Below are 23,569 nucleotides of genomic sequence, written 5' to 3'. Positions count from 1 at the left end.
CAATCCTTCCATCTCAACTGTGGTCGACCTCTTTTCCTCCTAACTTGCTCCCTCAACCCATCCACTCGACCATTCTCTCTTCCCCCATCCACACCATGTGTCCGGCCCATCTCAGCCGCAATTTCACCAATCTCCCCATCAAATTCATCTGCACACAAATCTCCTCCCTCAGTTCATAGATCCTCCTTCTATCCACCCTCATCACTCCCACAATCCTCCTGACCCAGTTATTCTCGCAAATCTGCAGCCTCTGTTGTTGTCTCTCTATCATCGCCACCATCTCCAGACTATAACGATAAGTCAGTGTTACACATGATATCAGAAACTTCCCTTTCAATTTTCTTTTATCTTTCTGGATGCACCCACCTGAACCCTCCTCCCCACCTCTGCCTTGGACTTACCCGGTCACTGTTCCTCCCAGAAACTCAAACCGATTTCCTTGTTTCATCTCCTTTCCCTCCAACCTGATATTCAGTTGTTTTCTCTTGTGCAGGACTCGCATCACCTCAGTCTTCTTCATATTCATCTTCAGCCGATGCTTCCCAAATGCCTCCTTCGACTCCCCCAGTACTTCTTACATCTTCCACCCACTCTCCACCATAACAGCCAGATCGTCCGCATGCAGCATCTTCCCCATACTATTCCTCAAGCTCACCTTCCTGCTTACCAGCTCCATCACCATAATAAACATGAGTGGGCTGAGAACGCTTCCCTGCCTCAAACCAATGTTCATGCTGAACTCCTCATACATTCCAGGACCAACCAAAACTCTTTCCTTTGTTCCCGTGTACATTCCTTCAACCAATCTAACATCTGCTTCTGGCACTCCTCATCCATCTCAAATTCACCATCACTATCTTTCTCGGGACAATGTCATAGGCCGTCTTCAGTTCCACAAATCCCAATGCCATCTCACCTTGCACCTCCAACCTCTTCTCCACCAGCTGTCTCAGCATAAACATCCCATCCATCATCCCCCTACTCTTTCTAAACCCCTGCTGCTGTTCTCCGATCTCCATCTACACCCTGTTCCTTATCTCGTCCAAAATCCTCTCCAGCACCTTCATCACATGACTTTGTTTTTTTTTGTATACCTTGTCGAGGCTTGTGTGAGAGCTAACACACAACGCACAGCACGGGGGGCATGAGACGAGAGGGGCGGGAGTGGGAAGGACAATACAGTGGAGGGGAGAGGGATGGGGCGGGGAGTATGGAGTATACAAGATGGACATGACAGGAACTTTTAGGAAGGAAAGCAGGGAATTTGAAGGAGGTGGGAATGGAGTGGATTAACGGGGGTAGAAATATGGGGGATGATAAGAGGTGGTGGTAAACGGCTGTTTTGAAGGCCTGGAGGGAAGAATGGGATTGAAAAGAGTGAAAGGAGTTTATTCCAAAGGTGGGAAAAAAGAGAAATGAAAGAGTGAAGGTGAGCAGTGATTCGTGATTTTGGTAGTTTTACCAGGAGGGGGTTGTTGGCGGACCTTGAGTGCCCTGCAGAAATATGGTGGGGACAAATCGTAGACAGAGTGGGGGTGGGGGGGGCGAGACCAGAGAGGAGACCGCAGAAGACAGAAAGACCACCGACCGACCTGCGCTGAGAGAGTGAGAGGCCCAAAGACTCAGCCTCATCGTGGGAGATACCAATGATCTGAAATGCCTTGGTTTCCACAACGTGAAGCCGAGAAAGGTGAGAGGCAGGAGCACCACCCCAGAGAGGAGAGCAGTACTCAATCAGGCTGTGGACGAAAGCTTTGTATGTGGTCAGGAGCTCAGGTGTGCCAAGCAACGACTTTGCATGACGGAGGATTCCCAGTTGGCGACTGGCTTTGGAGGCCAGGTTGGGAATGTGGCTTTCCCAGGAAGGATCATGGCAGATATTGAGACCCAGAAGCTTGAAGGAAAGGACTGCTTCCAGAAGATTGTTGAGAAAGTAGATGGGGAGGGGGATCCTTTCCAAATGGTCCTTTCGGAGAGACATAATGAGAGTGTGAGATTTGTTAGGATTGAAAGACATGTTCCACATGTTGGACCAGTTTGTGATTTTTTACCAGATCTGCAGAGAGCGATGAAGCTGCTGCTTGGTGGTCTGAGGGATGACAGATGGTACGGCAGATGGTGGAGTCATCAGCAAAGAGATAAAGACTCTCCAGAGAGTCGGAGAGATCATTGATGAAAACTAGAAAAAGAACAGGGCCCAGAACGCTGCCTTGAGGAACTCCAGCCTGGACAGGAAGGGGGGATGAAAGAACTCCATTTAGGGCCACACGTTGACTGTGACAGGAGAGGAAGTCTGTGAGCCATGAGTAGAGATGGCCTTGGATACCATAGGAAGAGAGTTTGGTGAGCAGGGCAGGGTGCCAGACCGTGTGAAAAGCACATGATATGTCTGGGGATATGGCTCTGATTTCATGTCTGGCATTGAGTACCTCCATCCATTGTTGGGAGAGCAGAAGCAGTATTTCCAAAGTAGAGTGACCTGGTCTGAAACCAAATTGATGATCGGAAATCAAGCCATTGGAGAAGAGGGAGGATTTAATGTCTGAAGCGATGATTGATTCCATAACCTTGCTGATGATTGGGAGATGGCTGATTGGTCTGTAGTTGCAGGGATCTGTTTTTGCACCTTTTTATGCAGGGCAGTAATGTTTGCTGATTTCCAATCAGGTGGCAGATGATCTTGAACAAATGAGAGGTGAATAGAACAGAGAGAGGGTGAGCAAGAGCAGAGCAGATTTTTAGGACACGTGGGCTGATGCCGTCTGAACCGGTTGCAGAATCTGAGTCGAGGTTTGACAGCAAGCTCTCCACTTTGTCAGAAGAAAATGACACAGACTCCAGGGACAGTTGGGTCCTACTGGGTTAGGTGGGTACAGACAATGATGGGTTTTGGACACAACATTTCAATGCAAACACCGAGTTTAGGCATTCAGCCTTTTCACGTGCCGTATCAGCAGTGCGGCCATTTGAAGTAAGGGAGGGGATGGAGGGGAAACATACGGCAGCCAATGATTAGATGCCACCAGGATTTGGAGGAGGGAGAGAGGTTTGAGAGTTCAGACTTGAGCTTCGAAAGATATTGCTTTCTGGCTCTCCTGAGGGTGGATGCACACTTGTTCCAAGCTTTATGGAAGGACTTGTGATGGACTTGCGAGTGTAATTCCCCTGTACTTTCCCGGATCTTGAACATTGCCCTTCACCTTCCATATTGGCACAATTAACCCTGTCTTGCACTCCTCCAGAATTGAACGCTCTCTCATACATATATTCAACAGCATCTTTATCCCACTGACTCTGACTTATTCCGCTATAATTATCATCTTTGAACACACCTTATCAATGCACTCTTCCTGGCATTCTTCCCTTCTTTATCCTCTTCACTGCTCTCCACACTTCCTCCTCTGTTATCTCCACCAACTCCACTTTCCCTTCTACATAACACAGTAGCTCCAGCTTGCCTTTGCTTCTTTTCTAGTTCAACATCTCTTTAAAATATTCTTCCCACACGTTCAATACTGCCCCTCTCTCTGTCACTGGCCTCCCGCCACCATCCTTAATCACCGCTCCCCCTCCCTTCATGTTCTTATCATCCTCATCCTTGTCAAGAGCCAATTTATATATCATCTTCCTCCCACCATCCTCTTGCAACTTGTTCTACACTTCCACTTCCATATTATTACTTGGCTTATCGACAGCTCTCCTTGCTGCCTTCTTTTGCCAATACAGGCACAGCAACCTCTGCATCTGGCTGCCTCTGCCTGTCCTTGATATTCTCTATCCTCTTCCAAACCTCCTTTTCATCAACTGCCTTTGCGACCTCCTCCGTGCACCATACCTAGTTTCTATCCTTTGACGATGCACTCTATCCTGACATCCTTCCACACAAAACTTCTGCAGTTCCCCTAAACGCCTCTCCATACTTCTTCCACTCCTCCTCCAAACTTTTTGCTTCTTCGCTCAGTTGTACATGCACACACATACACCGTGCTCTCTCTCTCTCTCTCTCTCTCTCTCTCTCTATCTCTATCTCTATCTCTATCTCTATCTCTATCTCTATCTCTATCTCTATCTCTATCTCTATCTCTATCTCTATCTCTATCTCTATCTCTATCTCTATCTCTATCTCTATCTCTATCTCTATCTCTCACTCACCCCCCTTCCTCCACACTTGACTCCTCACCCACACTCTCGAGGCGCTAATTCACTCCACTGCATCGCAGGCCGAGTCAAGTCCACAAACACAAAGAGCACCAGCAGCACGAACCACCGATTCACTCCATCGTACCATGAGCCAAATGAAGGAAAATGCATTATAGCATCGAAGAAGTGGGTAAATAAATCATCTTTTTTTTAACAGCTACAATGATTCTTACATTCTTGTGGGGTTGGCGAAGGAAAGGTTTTTTTGGTCCATGTCTTCCACAAATCGGCTGGCCAGGCTTGACATTTGACTGAGTAGTTTAGACAGGAATCTGGAATCTGGTCATGGTGCCTGTGCTGGCTCACCTCCTCTTCATGAAAGACAGTATGGGATCTTTAACATTTACCAACTAATGCCAGCACATGGGATGCCCAGTTTAACGTTAATCCTCGGGACAGCACACACATTGTTGAATCACCCTGCATGTGAAACACCAGGATGACAGTTTAATGTTCGGTCTGGATTCAAACCCAGGCAAGACAGCTTAGAGGAGTAAGCGTACCTTTAAGCCATCTTTCCAGCCCAAAGTGGGTAAGTAAATAATGTTGACAAATTTTTGGTTGAAAATGAATAAATTGATTTTCATGTGGGTGTTTAAAAAAAACAAAAACTGGTGCAGAGCTAAGCTCTGTCTTGGATAGATTGAGGTATCAGAGTGGTGCTCCAGAGCACTGAAATCATTCCAGTGCTTGCTTTACAGCTACAGTGCTTGCTTCCAACACCACAACCCCGCTTCCCACTGTTTATCATTAAATGTGTTTGGTGAATTTGCTTTGGTTGAAATGTGTTTGCTCCCTCTGCCACTGAAGTTGGAAGGAGGTTATGTTTTTACCCCTGTCTGTCTGTCTGTTTGCTTGTTTGTTACTTACGAAATCTAAAGATTTCGTAAGTATATTGATGACTTCCGTCCTCTGTTTGTGTGTGTGTGTTTGTGTGTTTGTTTGTAGGCACGATAACTCGAGAACAGAAGAAGCTGCCAATGTCAAATTACACCACATGATTCAGGAGGGTGGTGACTAGCGCTGATTAGATTTTGGTCAAAATCAGTCAAAGGTCAAGGTCACAGTGAGGTCAAACATACGATTTTTGATGGTTTGGTACAGAATCATCTTAGAAACTTCTGGTTTGCGTCGCTACCTTCTCTCGAGACAGCTTTTATTAGACAAGGTCAGAAGTCAAGTTGACGATTTCGTAAGTACCAGTCTATGACTGCTTGTTTGTTGTTTAGATTTCGTAAGTATATTGATGACTTCCGTTTGTGTTTGTTTGTTTGTGTTTGTTACTAACGAAATCTAAAGATTTCGTAAGTATATTGATGACTTCTGTTTCTGTTTGTTTGTTTGTTTGTTTGTTTGTTTGTAGGCACGATAACTCGAGAACGGAAGAAGCTGCCAATGTCAAATTACACCACGTGATTCAGGAGGGTGATGGCTAGTGCTGATTAGATTTTGGTCAAAATCGGTCAAAGGTCAAGGTCATTGTGAGATCAAACATAATTCCGTAAATTCATGTGGAGAAATGGAGTATTTTTGCTTCGCTCGACGTTACGAGTTCGTTTTAACTTCGATTTTAATTTTGTCTTCGGTTTTTGCGATCGCTTTGGACGCTTAAAACTCAGTTGTCAAAATTCTGGTAAAAATCGGATGTTTTGGAGACGTTTTAAGATTGTAAAAAAAAAATTTTCACTCGACGGGTCACGGGTCGTCACGTGATGCAGTGCGCTCGAGCAGACGCGTCGTCGAGTCATGTAAAGGTTTTGCGTGTGCACGCTGACGGTGTTTTCGATAAAGATGGTGTTTAAAAGTCATTTTTTTATCCCAATAAAGGTTATCATCGCATGCCTGACTCGCTGAGCCGTCGGATTATGTAAAGATTGTTGGTGGATGGCCGAATATTACGGTTTTGTGACTTTGATAAAATAATATTAAATAATTGCGTGGAGAAATGGAGATTTTTGCTTCGGTCGACGTCACGATTTTTGATGGTTTGGTACAGAATCATTGTAGAAACTTCTGGTTTGCGTCACTACCTTCTCTATTGACAGCTTTTATTAGACGAGGTCAGAGGTCAAGTTGACGATTTCGTAAGTACCAGTCTATGACTGCTTGTTTGTGTGTTTGTTTGTTACTTACGGAATCTAAAGATTTTTTAAGTATTTTGATGCCTTCCGTTTCTGTTTGTTTGTTTGTTAGTTTGTTTGTTTGTTTGTTTGTAGGCACGATAACTCGAGAACGGAAGACGCTTCCAATGTCAAATTACACCACGTGATTCAGGAGGGGGATGGCTAGTGCTGATTAGATTTTGGTCAAAATCGGTCAAAGGTCAAGGTCACGGTGAGGTCAAATATTCAATTTTGGATGGTTTGGTACAGATAACTTGAGAACGGAAGAAGCGACCAATGTCAAATTACACCACGTGATTCAGGATGGTGATGGCTAGTGCTGATTAGATTTTGGTCAAAATCGGTCAAAGGTCAAGGTCACAGTGAGGTCAAACATCCAAAAAATGATAACTCGAGAACAGAAGAAGCTTCCAATGTCAAATTACACCACGTGATTCAGGAGGGTGGTGACTAGCCATGATTAGATTTTGGTCAAATCGTTCAAAGGTCAAGGTCGCAGTGAGGTCAAACATCCAAATCATTCGATTTTTGATGGTTTGGTACAGAATCATCGTAGAAACTTCCGGTTTGTGTCGCTACCTTCTCAAGAGACAGCTTTTATTCGACAAGGTCAGAGGTCAAGTTGACTATTTCGTAAGTACCAGTCTATGACTGCTTGTTTGTTTGTTTGTAGGCACGATAACTCGAGAACGGAAGGAGCGACTAATGTCAAATTACACCACCTAATTCTTGAGGGTGATGGCTAGTGCTGATTAGATTTTGGTGAAAATCAGTCAAAGGTCAAGGTCACAGTGAGGTCAAATATTCGATTTTTGATGGTTTGGTACAGATAACTCGAGAACAGAAGAAGCAACCAATGTCAAATTATACCACATGATTCAGAAGGGTGATGGCTAGTGCTGATTCGATTTTGGTCAAAATCGGTCAAAGGTCAAGGACACAGTGAGGTCAAATATCCAAAAAAGATAACTCGAGAACGGAAGAAGCGACCAATGTCAAATTACACCACGTGATTCAGGAGGGTGATGGCGAGTGCTGTTTTGATTTTGGTCAAAATCGGTCAAAGGTCAAGGTCATAGTGAGATCAAACATAATTCCGTAATTTAATGTGGAGAAATGGAGTATTTTTGCTTCGCTCAACGTTATGAGTTCGTTTTAACTTCGATTTTAATTTTGTCTTCGGTTTTTGCAAACGCTTTGGACGCTTAAAACTCGGTTGTCGAAATTCTGGTAAAAAAAATCAGTTGTTTTGGAGACGTTTAAAGATTGTATAAAAAATATTTCACTCGATGCGTTACGGGTCGTCCCATGATGCAGTGCGCTCGAGCAGACGCGGCGTTGATCACGTAAAGGTTTTGCGTGTGCGCGCTGACGGTGTTTTCGATAAAGATGGTGTTCAAAAGTCATTTTTTATCCCAATAAAGGTTATCGTCGCATGCCTGACTCGCTAAGCCGTCGGATTATGTAAAGATTGTTGGTGGATGTCCGAATATTACGGTTTTGTGACTTTGATAAAATAATATTGAATAATTGCGTGGAGAAATGGAGATTTTTGCTTCGCTCGACGTTACGATTTTAGATGGTTTGGTACAGAATCATCGTAGAAACTTCTGGTTTGCGTCACTTCCTTCTCTCGAGACAGCTTTTATTAGACAAGGTCAGAGGTCAAGTTGACGATTTCTTAAGTACCAGTCTATGACTGCTTGTTTGTTTGTTTGTGTGCAGGATATCTCAAAAAGTTGTGGACAGATTTGCATGAACTTGGTGGACAGGTTGGGTGTGTGACAAGGATGAATTGTTTAGATTTTGGTGAAGATCCGGATCTGGATCAGCCGACTAGAATTTTTTATGTAATTCTACACCATTGGGAAATAGGTCCAAAAACGATACTGTATAGAGTACGATATATCAAAATGTTATCTACGGATTCGGACGAAACTTAGTGGATACGTTGGGTGTGTGACAAGGAAGAATTTATTCAATTTTGGTTAAGATCTGGATCCAGATATTAGAAACTTTTTCAGTGATTCTTCACCATTGAGAGATAGGGCCAAAAATGATATATAGCACGATATCTCAAAAAGTTGTGGACGGATTTGGAGGAAACTTAGTGGACAAGTTGGGTGTGTGACAAGGACAGATTTATTCGATTTTGGTTAAGATTCGAATCCACATCCTGATTGGATAATTTTTCAATCTTTCAAGTGATTCTTCACCATTGTTATTGCACAAAAATGATGTTTCGCACAATATTTCAAAAATTTAATGGACCCAATATGTTCTCCTGGATCAGACATTGTGTGGTGGAAGTATGCACTCGACCGAGTGCCCTTCTAGTTGATAATGTTGTGCTTGAAGTGTTTATTGACTCTCTCTTGTGTGGGCATTTGTTGAATTTGTTGTGGTTTCACTTTTTAACGACCAAAGGACAAGTATATCCCCAAACTTTAAAGGGGTGAACCTCTGATATTTTCCTTGCAATTTTTGGATTGCTTTATGTTTGTGCATTGGTAGTCATTGTAGCTGACACTGGATAAGAGCTCTTGTCATTTATATAAAAAAATTCGTCGATAAGAAAACCTTGTGTTTTCCATCATACATACTCTTGCATTTCAATTTATACTCATGATTATTATAACCAAACTAATGATGAAATTGAACTAGTATCTGAAAATTACTTTCAAGATGATTGTGGGCCTCAAAGGGTTAAATATGTTTGATAAATTTTTTGTGGTTTATATTTTTTTTGATCATTTTTGTGGTTTAAATGTTTTTGATTTTCTTTTTTGTGGTTGAAATGTTTTTGATTTTTTTTTTTTGTGATTTTAAATGTATTTGAATAAAAATTTTTTTGTGGTTTAATTGTTTTTGATTAATTTTTTTGTGGTTTAAATTAGTTTCATGAATTCTTTGTGGTTTACATGTGTTTGACTTTTTTGTGTTTTAAATTTGTTTGATTAATTTTTTGTGGTTTGAATGTTTTTAATTTTTGGGTGGGTTTAAATGTTTTTGATTTCTCTTTTGTGGTTTAAATGTTTTTTTTGTGGTTTAAATGTTTTTGATGCATTTTTGTGGTTTAAATTTGTTTGATTAGTTGTTTGTGGTTTACATGTGTTTGACTTCTTTTTTGTGGTTTAAATTTGTTTGATTAATTTTTTTGTGGTTTAAATGTTTTCGATTTTTTTGTGGTTTAAATGTTTTTTTTTAAGTTTTTTTTTTTCATGGTTTAAATGTTTTTGATGTTTTTTTGTGGTTTCAATTTGTTTCATTAATTCTTTGTGGTTTACATGTGTTTGATTTTTGTGTGTGTTTTAAATGTGTTTGATTAATTATTTGTTGTTTAAAGCTTTGATTCATTATTTGTTGTTAATTTTTGGTTTTTGACTGAAATACTTGGTTGAATTTCTTGTAGATGAGATAATTTTGGTGACTTTGTTGTGTCTGAATTCTAAGTGTTTTGAGAATAGTGTCTTTGGCAAACTTGTCGTTGAAATTTGTTGTGGCTGAACACATAAATGCATGCATTAGTGGATGCTGACTCTGTGAGCATATAAAAGTTCTACCTCACTCCATTTTACCCATAGACAAGAAGTTTGCAAGCAAAGCAAGAACATGTGGAGCTCTGTCCGTGACTCTGAGTCTGTTTCAGCGGAACATTTACAACCACTGCCTGTCTCTGCCATGTTTACGCGTCATCAAATTGTACGCAGCCTGTGGTAAGTAGAGCCAGTATGGGCTGGTTCTGTGCTTTCTCCAATGAAGATTTATTTATTGAATGTTCTAATTGTGTATGGTCCACGTGGGCAGGCCATTTACACATTGGATTAAACTTTCTGAACTTGTATTTTCTTTATCTGCAATCTGATTAGAGCAACGATGTGTGTAAACTGCATCAGCACAGCACTGACCAACTTTTCCTTATTGGACTACAAGGTAGTGTTTCAAAGTCAGTCGTTGAGGAAAAACACAGGTTATGTATATTTGACCACAATTGGACCAATGATTTCCTTTCATAAAGAGACAGCACATGAGCATTTACATACAATTCCTGGCATGTTCATTTATTTATTTTTAAGGAAAAAGTTTCTGGCCCATTGTGGAAGTCATAGGTCAACACTGTGTGATCATTTAACTCGATAGGCTGGTTCTTATTGATAGTATATCCTCAGAGACCTTGTTTACTTTTGCAAGACATAACGTCTCCTTTTCGGTAACATCCATGTTGGAATGATCCAAAGACTCATGGTTTTACCTTTAGCATTGTGTTGTTTTTCACAATATGCAGAGTGATTTGCTCACATCGCTATGCACATTGTTTGTGTTGATATGCTGAATTTAATGGCGATTTTGTTTTCACAATACTCTGTGTAGTTCTCAATGCTACTCTAATGGGGAAGAACGGAGCCATCAAGACACTTTTTTCACTCATTGGCCCATTTGCTGGAAAGTACAATGCTCTACTCAAGTGAGTCTCCTCTTTTAGTAAAAGGGTGTGGGTGAGTTTTGGATGGTGTGGGATAGGATGCAGTTGGTGAAGGGGAAGGGTAAAGGCACATTGTTCTTGCACTGCTTGATCTTTGGAAAAACAAAGTAATCGTTTTTCAATCACTTTCATTTTCTACCACACCTGGTCCTTTGTTTTCCATTAAGCCCTTGCTCATCGACAAAAACGAGCTCAGAAGGTTAAAGTTTTGTGAATTGGAGTGTAAGAGCACATACATGTACCTTTTGGCTATCTTCCATTATAAAAATTATCTTTCTCTACCATAACAGATTGAACCTCTATTATTATTGGAGAAACTGGGATGATGATCATGTGGACAATTTGTGACAATGTAGTACAAGGAAATTTTTGCACAGTAGGAGGCCATTCGGTCCATCATGCCTGTGCCACACCAATACCAGATTTAATCAATCCGTCAATACCCCTTCCCTTCGTGTGCAGCCTTTTGGCTGATACACAGGTACTCATTTCGCCAACCTCGGAAGGATGACAGGCTGAGTCAACCCCCTGGTATTAATTCAGCAGCCAACGGGGCTTGAACTCAGGACCCTAGGATCCCAGGACCACCGTAACCACTAAGCCAACACCAGGTTAATTTATTTCACTGCTTGAAGGGCCATGAAAAGTGACCTTTTTGGACTGTAACAAAAATTTGGCCAACCTTGTTAGCTTTGATTGAAAAATACAAGACAACATTTGCAATCAATCTTTCCAAGGCATAAATCTTTCCACTCATCCCTGAGTTCTGTCCTCAAAAGCCAGGAGATGGCGACATATGCCTACCTTCACACTCACACGGTCCCTTTTCAAAACGCAAACCAAGTGTGGGAAAGGAAGAAGATAAACTTGAATCCAAATCTAAATAATTGGATGATCTGCTGGTGTTTTTATGAGCATGCTATTTTGTGGTTTCCCTTCATTTGTTCCTCTGTGCACCAATGCATCCTTATGTACCAGTGTTACTTTCAAAGGTTTTGGTGTAAAGCCATTACGGGTGTTTTAATGAAAGGTTGTAGTTAATTTAAATAGGTTCAACCACTTTCATATCACTGACATGTGTCAAAGACTCTCTGGATTTCACATTGTGTTTGTACTGTAAAGTGGTGCTTCCATACTTTCTGCTGCTTGTTGGTGCCCATTTGGAGTGCCACAATTCTGCTTTTTATTGTTGGCAATTTATTTTTTGCATTGTATTTTTCACAGCATCGTGATGCACATCACCGTCACGATTCACGTCACCTTTTTCACGTCCTTTCCCCATTTCTCTTCTTTTTGAACACACCAATTGGATATCCTGCTCCTTTCTTTCCCATTGTCCTCTGCCTTCTCCTATTTCCTCAAATCACTACTTTCTTATCTTTGTCTTCCTTATTTTGAGCATTGGCTTTGGGGGTTATTTTGTTTTTGAAGCTATTTGTCAAGAACTCGAAAGGACCTATAAACAAGCTTGTAATGGAAGACAAGCAAAAGTTTAAAGTGCTTCGCTTTTCCCATGGTTGTCCAGGCATGATGGTATTATCTTGCCTAAATTTGTTTTCGCTTTTAAGTGCAATGTTGTGATTTAAAAAGAAAAATATTTGAACTAACTAAGGGCAGTTGTAACTCACACAAAGCTATCTTTTTCCTGATATCATTAAGAACAAAGAACTCTTAATTGTTTTTTTTGTTTTTTTCACTCGCTCACATCCCTGTTTGAACTCGTGCGTACGGGATTTGAACCTCACGTACCAGCTAAGTGTGCCACGCTTTGTCTATGGAAATGTTCACGCCATTTTGGTATCGTAACCTCGTAATTGCTTGTGTCGCATTGTCCAATTGCGCATTCTGCTCATTCCGATTGCAATTTGTTATTTCTCATTATCTGACAAGAGAGGAAATGGTTCTGTTTTGCTGTCCATTGTGGAGACAAAATGAGCCACACATGTGGCCGTGTGATTGTTTTTATCTGTTCTTAAGATTTATTAAAAGTGCTTTTATGCCATCTTGTACCCACAGGACAGTTTTGGAGACCCTCGGTGCTTTGTTGAAGTCCAGTAAGTGTCACTGATGTTTAACATTGTGAGTTTGATCACATTACCAGAAGCAGACGGTTAATAGCTTCATATTATTTCTACATTTACAGATTATTTGAAGTCACAATGCTTATTTTGTAAAAAAAAAAAAAAAAATCATGTTTATAGAAACATAGCACATCGATTGCAAAATATTGTGCTTAAAAGTTCTTGTTAAATATTTTGTACTTTTTTCCTCTGCCACTGAAGATGGACATATGTTATGTTTTCACTCCTGTCTGTCTGTTTGTCTGTGAACAGGATATCTCAAAAACTTGCAGACGGATTCAGACAAAATTTGGTGGAGATGTTAGGTGTGTGACAGGGATGAAATGGTTCGATTTTGGTGAAGATCTGGATCCAGATCCGGATACTAGAAATTTTTTATATGATTCTTCTCCATTGAGAGTTGGAGCCAAAATGATAGGCTATATCGTACGAAATCTCAAAACGTTATGGACAGTTTTGGACGAAACTTGGTGGACAAGTTTGATTTGTGATAAGGAAGAATCATGGGTGAAGATCCGAATCCGGATCTGGATACGAGAATTTTTCCTTGTTTTAAGTGATTTGTCACCATTGAGAGATGGAGCCAAAAAGGATATGTAGCATGATATTTCAAAAAGTTGTGGACGAGTTATTACGAAACTAGGTTGATGAGTTGGTTAGGTGACAAGAACAAGCCGATTCCAATTTGGGTTAAGGTCCGGATTCAGATCCGACCTATCAGTGGTATACAAAATGTAAACTGTTCACTGTTCAGCCTGGTGCAGGTATGCACTCTACCGAGTGCCGTTATAGTTTAAACTTGTTTCTCCCATTTTTAAGTTTTTTTTTTTTTTTTTGTTTTTTTTTTTTTCTGGGGGTTTTTTTGTAATATAATTTGTATGGAATTGTGATTCATCTTGTTAATAGCTCAGAAATCATGAACAGATTTTATTATTCTCAAACTACAAGAAAGAAAATCTGTTTTTCCTGATAAGCTGTGTCCATGAAGTGTACATTTAATCCACATTTGTAAAACTAAAAAGGCAAAACCTGTACATCCCTACGATGCGTCTCAACTAAGAGGGACTTGGTGCTAAATCCAACCCAACCAATTAGCATCCTATTAGCCGACTTAAAATGAAGAGTAAAGTAATGGAAGAAGTTGTCAAAAGTGTTATCAAGCAGCATTTAGTCTCCAATAACATTTTCACCAATGCTGAAACAGTAGTTTGGGTCCCTCAGGACCATTTGGCTCCAGATCCAATTGTAACCTTCATCCAAACATGTATAGAAGAGTTGTATTTCACAGGTGATGTGATTTTTTTTCACACTTGTATTTTCACAGTCATTGCCGTTGATATTAAGGCAGCACTTGATCGAGTATTGCATCTTGGAGTCATCGTCAAACTGAGGTCATTGGGGATCAGCAGGAAAATTCTTCAGTGGCTGGAGTAATACCCATTATGAAGGCAGAGGGTTGTTGTTGTTTGAGGCGAATTGCCTCAGCCCCATGACATCGCTGCAGGAGTTTCTCAAACTGGTGTATCTCTCGGTCCAAGTATCTCCAGCTGCTTTCACTTTCCTTCCCTCATGATGTCAAGTGGAGCTGTTCACTGATTGCATAGTGTTCAGCTGCATTCACAACTCCTCAGACACTGAAGTTGTCCATGTCCATGTGCTGGAAGATCTGGACATGATCCAGAATTGTGTGATGACCAGATAACTGTCAAGTAAAGTTTGTTCCACGTTTAAGTGATAGGCAATGACTTTCCAATAAAGGAGAACCTAACCACCTCCCCCTGGCATTTAATGGCCTTATCATCACCGAATTCCCCTCTATTAACATTTTAGTGGTCACCATTGACAGTAAGGTCAACTGGAGCAGCCGCATAAATGCCGTGGCTAGTACAGCAAATCAAAAGCTCTTGAGGTACCCTGTAATGAGTGGTGCATTTCCTGACTCTTTGACTTGTCGATGATAGAAAAGCTTTGAGGTCAGGAGAGTGATGGGAATCCTCGTCACTTGCCTGGATCGATGCAGTAACAACAACCCTTAAAGAGCTTGACTATATCCAGGACAAAGCATTCTGCTTGGTCGGATCCTCATACGATTACTCACCTTCATCAGCAACATACTCTGGCTGTAATGTATACTATTTACAGGATGCGCTCCAGCAACTTGTTGAGGCTATCTCAGACTCGTGACCTCCGCCATTTTGAAGGACGAGGGCAGTAGATGCACGGGATCACCATTGCCTCCATATTCCTTTTCACCTCACATACTTTCAAAACTTAGACATATACGGCCATCCATTCATCAGTTGGTCGGAATCATTGTAGGAGTGCCATCACTATGGGACTGCAGTGGTTGAAAAAGACCACCCACCAATACCTTTGTTGGACAATTTGTGATTTGCAATAAATGCTGCCTTTGCCAGTGATGCCTACATCTTGGAAATGAAAAAAAAAGAAATAGTATAAACTGTACTTTTGTGTGAAACTATACCATGTTAAACAGCTGATGTATTGCTTTATTGTTTCTTCGGCGCACGGTGTTGTCTGCAGAAACCAACGTAAGGCAAGCAGTGGACCATGGAAATGTCAGGAAACTGCTTGATGCCTACCAGGATTGGCACCGGCATGATGTGAAGCACATACACATTGCCATTCGGAGTGGAATGCTTGTGTGCATCAAATACATCACGAGCATAAATGTGGGTCGTGTGGCTTTCAACGATGCAGATGGTACTGAGATCTTGTACACTACTGCACAGGTTTGTGCGCTAGGTTTGCTTACATTTGACCACAGACGCATTCCTGCATCAAGTCCTTCACATAGTCTGTTCAAAATAGTTTCACCAATGGAAAATTACTTTTACACTCTTTAAGACCACTTGTTTCTTAACTCAAGGGGTAAGTTGACCTTTCTACCCACAAACGTTCCGTGAAAAGTAAACAGCCGGAGACTCTTTGTGTCCGCATCGCAATGCTGATCACGTCTCTCACTCATGGCCCAGATACTTGCTCTAAATTAACAGTTTACTTGGAAATGCTCCTTATTTTCCACGACAAAAAAAAACACGAGCTCAGCAGCAGAGTAAAGGGACATGATATGACAAATGGTTGTACACATTACAATGACGGGAGCACATACCAATGTACATTTATATGAATTAAAAGTGCATCAGTCGACAATGTGTAAATGAACACAGTGCGGATGTGAATGCCAAACAGATCAATCTCTTCAATGCAATTTATCTCCCTCTTTCTATCAATTTCTCTGTTGAATGATGCTTCATCCATTTTCTTTTGGTTATTGCTTTGCTAAACTCGAAAGGCACTCGGTGGAGCGCACACGTCCGCCACGTAATGCCTGATCCACGAAAACATATCGGGCACAATACAATTTTGAAATATCATGCTATACAGTTCTATATCGGTTTTGGCCCCATCTCTCAATGGTGAAGAATCACTTTAAAAATTAAATAATTCTCGTGTCCAGATCCGGATTCGGATCTTCACCAACATCGAAACAATTCATCCTTGTGACACACCCAACCCCAAGTTTCATCCGAATCCGTCCACAACTTTTTGAGATATCGTGCTATATATCATTTTTGGCCCTATCTCTCAATGGTGAAGAATCACTGAAAAAATTCCAGAAGTCGGATTCGGATGTTCACCAAAATCGAAACGATTCGTCCTTGAGCCACAGCCAACATGTCCACCAAGTTACATCCGAATCCTTCCACAACTTTTTGAGATATCCTGTACACAGACAAACATACAGAAAAGGGGTGAAAACATAACCTCCTTCACCACCACCTCGGTACCTCGGTAGCGGAGGTAATTATAACTACAAAGTAACGACTTGCCATATTTGTTAATTATGTATGGGATTTTGAATACATCACTTTGCTTACTGAAGCCTATCTCATTTCTGCTGTTGATATGTGTTTGTGTTTTTTTTTTTCAAAAATGTATTTTGCTTCTAATTGGCTTGTTTAAATCTTTGTGCACCTGCATTTATAGTTTCCCCTTGTGCCACTTTGTCATAATTACAATACCACAAGGTTTTCCTCTTCACATTTCGTTCGTTAAAGCATACAGGCAAATGTTTTGTTTCTAAGTAACTTTGGCGGTCATGTTCTCTGAAGTAGGAGCCACTTGACCCATGCAGATTAATCTCCTGCGTACAAGGTACGTGTTGCCTCGCACTCGATTTTAAACTTTTTGGAACAGTCACCCAGTCTGTAATGCTGACATGTCCACCAGGCAGGAATGGATCAAATCTGTCCCATCTTCCAGGATTAATTTGCACCCATACCGGCGATAGCGAGTCGCACAGCTCTGCCGAATCTTCCCTTCCAAATAGGCTGAGTGATGCCGAAGGTCAGTTTGGTTTTAATTAAATGTGCCTTGAATGCACCAAATCCCAATCAACCCATGTCAGGAAATCAACCCATGTCAGGAAATCAACCCATGTGTGGGTTTATTGTGACAAACGACTTTCCGCTCGGAATTCCACGTCCCACAAATGGCCACAGCACACATATTCTCATCAACACAAGGCTTTAATTTACAGTGAATGTGGTGGGGAAGAAAGGAAGATAAAATGGCCGCAAGCGGCAATCGAAGACTGAAACCGATTAATGAAAATGACTCCTTGCACCCACTGGGCCAACAACACACTTGTTTATCAAACTTATTTCACTCATAAGGGCGTTCACAGGACAGATAGAGAGAAGGATGAGACACAGGGAACTTGAGGTGTGAGTGTTCCTGCTCGCACCTGATTTTGGCATCAAACCACTTCAAGGCACATGGGTTGAGGGCTTGTCTGCTCACCTGGAACCACAGCGCACCTCAAACAGGAGGAACCGCCAGTGAAGGGGCGCACATTCTCCCACAGCAAGGGCATCCCAAATAAGACGATGAGGGTCAATGTCCTGGGGTGAGGATCAAGAGGACTATGAAGATTATGGAGAGGTCTTCAGACACACACGCACGCACACACACACACACACACACACACACACACACACACACACACACACACACACACACACACACACACACACACACACACACACACACACACTGAGACAAAGAGATTTCCACTTGTTAGGAGCCCTTCATAGTTATTTGCCGGGCGGAGCTTTGGACCACTCATTACGCACTTATTGCTCCCTCTCTGGGAAAAATTCCCCCCACGTTCTCGGAGCTTAGTGGCCCTGTACGATCACTGCTTATGCCAGCCATGTGGACCTACCACATTCTCGATGCTTTTTTTGCATGTGGCTGCCCGGCATCACAAGCATATACCTGTCTTGCTGTCTTTGGGCCACTTGGCGGCACGTGTACGCCACGTTGAACGTTGGTATTAAGAAAAATGGAAAACGCTTAATGACAGATAACAATGTGGAAAACCACATAAAACACAAAGCTGGAGAGGTGGGGGCTCAGACACGAATATTTTGGAGGGGACACAAGGGGGTCATGAGACAAGAGGGGAGGGAGTGGGAAGGACAAAACGGTGGAGAACAGAGACATTAGGAGATCTGTGGAAGGGAGAGGGATGGGGTGGGGAACATGGGGAATAGAAGATGGACATTACAGGAACTTTCAGGAAGGAAAGCAGAGAAATTGAAGGAGGTGGGTTTGGGGTGGATTAATAGGGGAAGAAAAGATCGACATCTTGGATGGGGGAAGATAAGAGGTAGTGGTCAACATCTGTTTTGAAGGCCTGGAGGGAAGAATGGGATTGAAGCGAATGTGGGAGTTTGTTACAAAGGCAGGAAAAAAAGGAATGGAAAGAGCGAAGGTGAGCAGTGATTTGTGATTTTGGTAGTTTTAACACAAGGAGGTTGCTGGCGGATCATAAGCACCCTACAGAAATATGGGAGGACATATCGCAGACAGAGCGGCGGGGGGGGGGGGTGGTGAGACCGGAGAGGAGACGGTAGAAGACAGAAAAACCACCGACCTTCCTGCGGTGAGAGAGTGAAAGGCCCAAAGGATACCAATGATCCTAAATGTCTTGGTTTCCATAGCGTAAAGCCAAGAAAGGTGAGAGCAGAAGTGCCAGCTCAGAGAGGAGAGCAGTACTTCATCAGGCCGTGGACGAAAGCTTTGTATGTGGTCAGGAGCTCAGGTGGGCCGAGGAAGGACTTTGCAGGACGGAAGATTCCCAGTCGGCGACTGACTTTGGAGGCCAGGTTTGAAATGTGGCTTTCCCAGGAAAGGTCATGGCAGATCGTGAGACCCAGAAGCTTGAATGAAAGGACTTCTTCCAGAGGATTGTTGGGAAAGTAGATGGGGGGGAGGGGTTCTAAATGGTCCTTTAGGAGAGACATAGTGAGAGCGTAAGATTTGTCCGGATTGAAAGACATGTTCCACGTGTTGGACCAGTTTGTGATTTTATCCAGATCTGCAGTGAGCAAAGAAGCTGCTGCTTGTCAGTCTCAGAGATGACAGATGGTATGACACAGGGTGGAGTAATCAGCAAAGAGATAAAGAGGATTTTCCAGAGAGTCGGAGAGATCATTGATGAAAACCAGAAAAAGAACAGGGCCCAGAACGCTACCTTGAGGAACTCCAGCCTGGACAGGTAGAGGGGATGAGAGAACTCCATTTTGGGTCACACGTTGACTGCTACAGGAGAGGACGTCTGTGAGCCATGAGTAAAAATGGCCTTGGATACCATAGGAAGAGAGTTTGGTGAGCAGTGCAGTGTGCCAGACCTTGTCAAAAGCACGAGGTATGTCTTGGGATACGGCTCTGATTTCCTGTCCAGCATTCAGTACCTCCATCCATTGTTGGGAGAGCAGAAGCATCATATCCAGGGTAGAGTGACCTGGTCTGAAACTAAATTGATGATCGGAAATCAAGCCATTGGAGAAGAGGGAGGATTTAATGTCTGAAGCGATGATGGATTCCATAACCTTGCTGATGATTCGGAGAAGGCTGATTGGTATGTAGCTGCAGGGATCTGTTTTTGCACCTTTTTTGTGCAGGGCAGTGATGTTTGCTGATTTCTCAGGAGATGGCAGATGACCTTGAGCAAATGAGAGGGTGAATAGAACAGAGAGAGTGAGCAAGAGCGGAGTAGCAGGTTTTTAGGACACGTGGGCTGATGCCGTCTGTACCGGTTGCAGAATCTGAGTCGAGGTTTGACAGCAAGCTCTCCACCTTGTCAAAAGAAAATGACACAGAGTCCAGGGACAGTTGGGTGCGACTGGGTAAGGTGGGTAGAGAAAGTGATGGGTTTTGGACACAAGATTTCGATGGAAACACCAAGTTTAGGCATTCAGCCTTTTCACGTGCGGTATCAGCAGTGCGCCCATTTGAGGTAAGAGTGGGGATGGAGGGGGAACACACACCAGAAACAGATTTGATTTGATGCCACCAGGATTTGGAGGAGTGAGAGAGGTTTAAGAGTTAAGACTTGAGATTGGAATGATGTTGTTTTCTGGCTCTCCTGAGGGTAGACACACACTTGTTCCGAACTTTATGGAAGGAACTGAGATTACCGTCAGTTGGGTTTGCTTTCCATGAGGCAAATACAAGTTGTTTCAGGACAACTCCTCGTCACAAGTTCCTGTTTCCTGCCTCCTTCTCACTCCTCTCCTTGTTCATTCATTCCACTGCTTATGGTATCCAACTTTTTCCCCACTGCCCTACTGTCAATTTGTTTCCTTTTTACCATATGTCACCTCGCTCTTCAGTGACCCTCAATCATGTATATGTAAAAAAAAACGATTGTTTTTTTCCAAATGTTTGTCCCGGCAGTCGAGGCATTGCACGATGGTGACTGTGCACGCTTCAGGTTTTGAAAAGGATAGCATTTCTCAATGTTTTTGCAAATACAAAAGGAATTATATGTGCAATGGGATTGTGCTTCCTGTTTTAAAGACCCTTACCTTTATACTCTGTACAAAACTCACTCCCACATTTGCTCACGACCCACAGGAATGCTTGTCAAATCAAGCCTTGGATAGAGTGGTAAACCTTTCCACCATTATAATGCGCAAATGCTACCCTAAAAACCGCCTTCCACTTCCCACCATCTTGAGCTCCATTCACTTCCCACTGCCCACGGGTGCATCGACATGCAACGCTGATGAGGAGCCAGGTAATGTGAAAATGTGTTTCTTTGCTCTGTATTGCATGCATTCTCAAGATCTTTACATCATGGGGGTATATGACCTGCAGACCAGGATGAAGGACCTCTGAGTATTGGATTTCTGAATAAAGTGTTTGGTCCCCAAAATGCAGGATTTTTGCTGATGCATGTTTTGTGCTGCCAGTTTTATTGCAATATAAAGACGTCATGCTTGGTGTTGGCTTAATGGTGAGGGTGGTGGGCTTGGGATCCGAGAATCCTGAGTTCAAATACCACTTGACTATTGAATTAATACCAGGTGGGGTTGACTCTCCCTGTCATCCTTCTGAGGTAAGCAAAATGAGTTCCAGCTTGCTGGTATCCTGTGTCGGAGTGGCGACCCATCCAGAATTGTGTCCAATAGCCAAGCAGACTGCTTAGGCAGCACCAACACTCGAGTATGCAATGTCATGACATTGCAGAGTACAATCCCGGTGGATGGATTACCATGGCAGCCCAGATCTATCCCACATGGTCATGTATATGTGTGTATATATATATATATATATATATATATATATATATATATATATATATATATATATATATATATATATATATATATATATATATATATATATATATATATATTTTTTTTTCATATACAGTAGACTAGGCGTAAGTCGTCATCATCGGGACCGAGAAAAAAGTGACGACTTAGAAATGTGACGACTTACGCATATGCGAACATTCATGATGACTGTGGGGTGAAGGATGAAGTCGCGCGTGGCCTGGACACATATGTGTGAGAGCTGGCTATTGTACCAAAAGGAAAACACAATCCTCGGGGCATAGGTAGGAGTTCATTGGTGAGTTGGAAAGTGATCAAGCAAAGATGGAATTCATGAATAAGTTTATCAAAAGTAAAGATAATGAACAACTGTAAGACAACTTGTATACCATCGGTGATGGTATGGTGACAAATTACATGACACACAGTCATCGTGTTGATGATAACCACTCAATGCCTATGTGTGAGTGAGTGCGGTAATGTACAAAACAAGCCAATATAAAACCATGATCGGACTTCAACACAAAGCTCGATTGATCCTTTACTCCTTCACGAAGTAATCCATTATGTTTGACTGCCTCAAACTTTTGGGCATCTGGTGCATGAGAAAGGACTCAAACCGGTCATTGTATTCCATGATGTTGTCTGGGCAATCCTCCACCAAAAGACAGTATCAGCACATCACATCCAGACAGTATCGGCGAATCCACGCTGCCTGATTGACCTTGCCGATTCCCCACCTCACTTTGAATCTGTCTATCCAGTGCATCGGCAAGGTCTCGGCATCATCATGCCCGAGGTCTGCAGCGAATTTACGTGCCTTCAGCAGCAACATTTCACCGTCCAACCGAATATTTGGCTGAGCCGACATTTGCCGAAACCAGATGATGAGCGCGTCATTGACATCTTCAAAGGACACACATTTCACGCGTTTCACACTTACCGCCGGCCTCGTGATCTTCTCCACTTGTCCAAATATCTTGCCCTTATTCTTCAAGATATCGTTCAATGTCTGCCGTTTGATGTCCAACTTCTCAGCTATGGCTGTTTTCTTCATCAGTGGGGTTGCCTCGCAAAACTGGATAATGTCGTATTTTTCTTGGTAGGTTTTAGTTGTAAGCTTACGCTTAGTCGCCATTGTCCTGCCTGCAGTGCGTCAATGTGTGTACGCAGTTATAAATAGCCTATCACTGGCGGTGTAAACCAATGAGCGAGCATCACGATTCCATGAAATCGGGCTTCTCACGAGGCAGCAGTTCCGTGTGACGAGTTAGGAGTGGTAATTTACTTGAGTTTCCATTACGCGGGAACAGACAACATCTGGCGACTTAGACGAAGTGACGACTTAGAGATGACGAATTACAGAGGGATGACCCTTTATTCATAGGGATTTAACATGAGATAAATTCGGGACTTTTTGACGCTGCCGACTTAGGCGAAGTGACGAGTTACACGCTGCCGACTTACGCCTAGTCTACTGTATATTGTTACGGTTGTGGAAATTCGCATTACACCAGAAAGAGTCCTCAGGTGAGATATATCGGTAAGTTCATGTGTAGTTAGCCCAAACCCGTTATATAGAGGGAATATATGTGACTTATCGGGCTGCGATTCTTTGAGTTCGCCGTTTTTCTGTTCTATCGTTATTTTGGACCGTCCGAAGACTTCAAATGAAGGCCCCGTGAAAGGCCTACAACGGCGCATGAGTTTTCCCGCCTTTTTTGCGGCGCCGGGGGCTGGCGGGAGAGGCTGCGAGAGCTCGCTGGCGATTGGTGGATACGAGGTGTGAGGCGGCCGTGAGGAGGAAACGCCCCTTTTCAAGGAGCTTCTCGAAAGGGCTAGAGGAGAGGCGGAGCCAAAAACGGGGTGAAGTGACGGGCGGAGCCCCACGCTGCGAAGGCGGAGCCCCGCTCCATAAAGGACGGACACGGGCAGGGCGTGCCCTCTTCTCTTCGTCCTGGAGCTGGTCTCGCCGTTCATCTCTTCTCTTCGTCCTGGAGCTGGTCTCGCCGTTCGTCTCTTCTCTTC

General features: G+C 42.7%; 1 protein-coding gene across 15 annotated transcripts in view; it reads left to right on the top strand.

The window, feature by feature from the left end:
• AGTPBP1 (ATP/GTP binding carboxypeptidase 1) overlaps positions 1–23,569 on the top strand; it is a 127,710-nt gene that overhangs the window by 42,033 nt on the left and 62,108 nt on the right. For 13 of the 15 annotated variants that reach the window (XM_085846145.1, XM_085846146.1, XM_085846156.1 and 10 more), the window contains 5 exons: positions 9,908–10,039; positions 10,695–10,788; positions 12,823–12,860; positions 15,432–15,640; positions 20,838–21,000. In XM_085846145.1, coding sequence (XP_085702271.1) covers positions 9,908–10,039; positions 10,695–10,788; positions 12,823–12,860; positions 15,432–15,640; positions 20,838–21,000 — 636 coding nt within the window. Of the gene's footprint in view, positions 1–4,103; positions 4,331–5,148; positions 5,393–9,907; positions 10,040–10,694; positions 10,789–12,822; positions 12,861–15,431; positions 15,641–20,837; positions 21,001–23,569 lie in introns of those variants that run through there. The other 2 variants (XM_085846158.1, XM_085846157.1) reach the window with 2 other exon arrangements.

This window comes from Eptatretus burgeri, chromosome 11, assembly GCF_056783735.1.
Source record: "Eptatretus burgeri isolate ZD-2024b chromosome 11, Ebu_testis_v1, whole genome shotgun sequence".
NCBI classification, from domain to species: domain Eukaryota; kingdom Metazoa; phylum Chordata; class Myxini; order Myxiniformes; family Myxinidae; genus Eptatretus; species Eptatretus burgeri.
The sequence above is the reverse complement of the archived record's forward strand: the minus strand, read 5'-3'. Positions and strand labels throughout refer to the sequence as shown.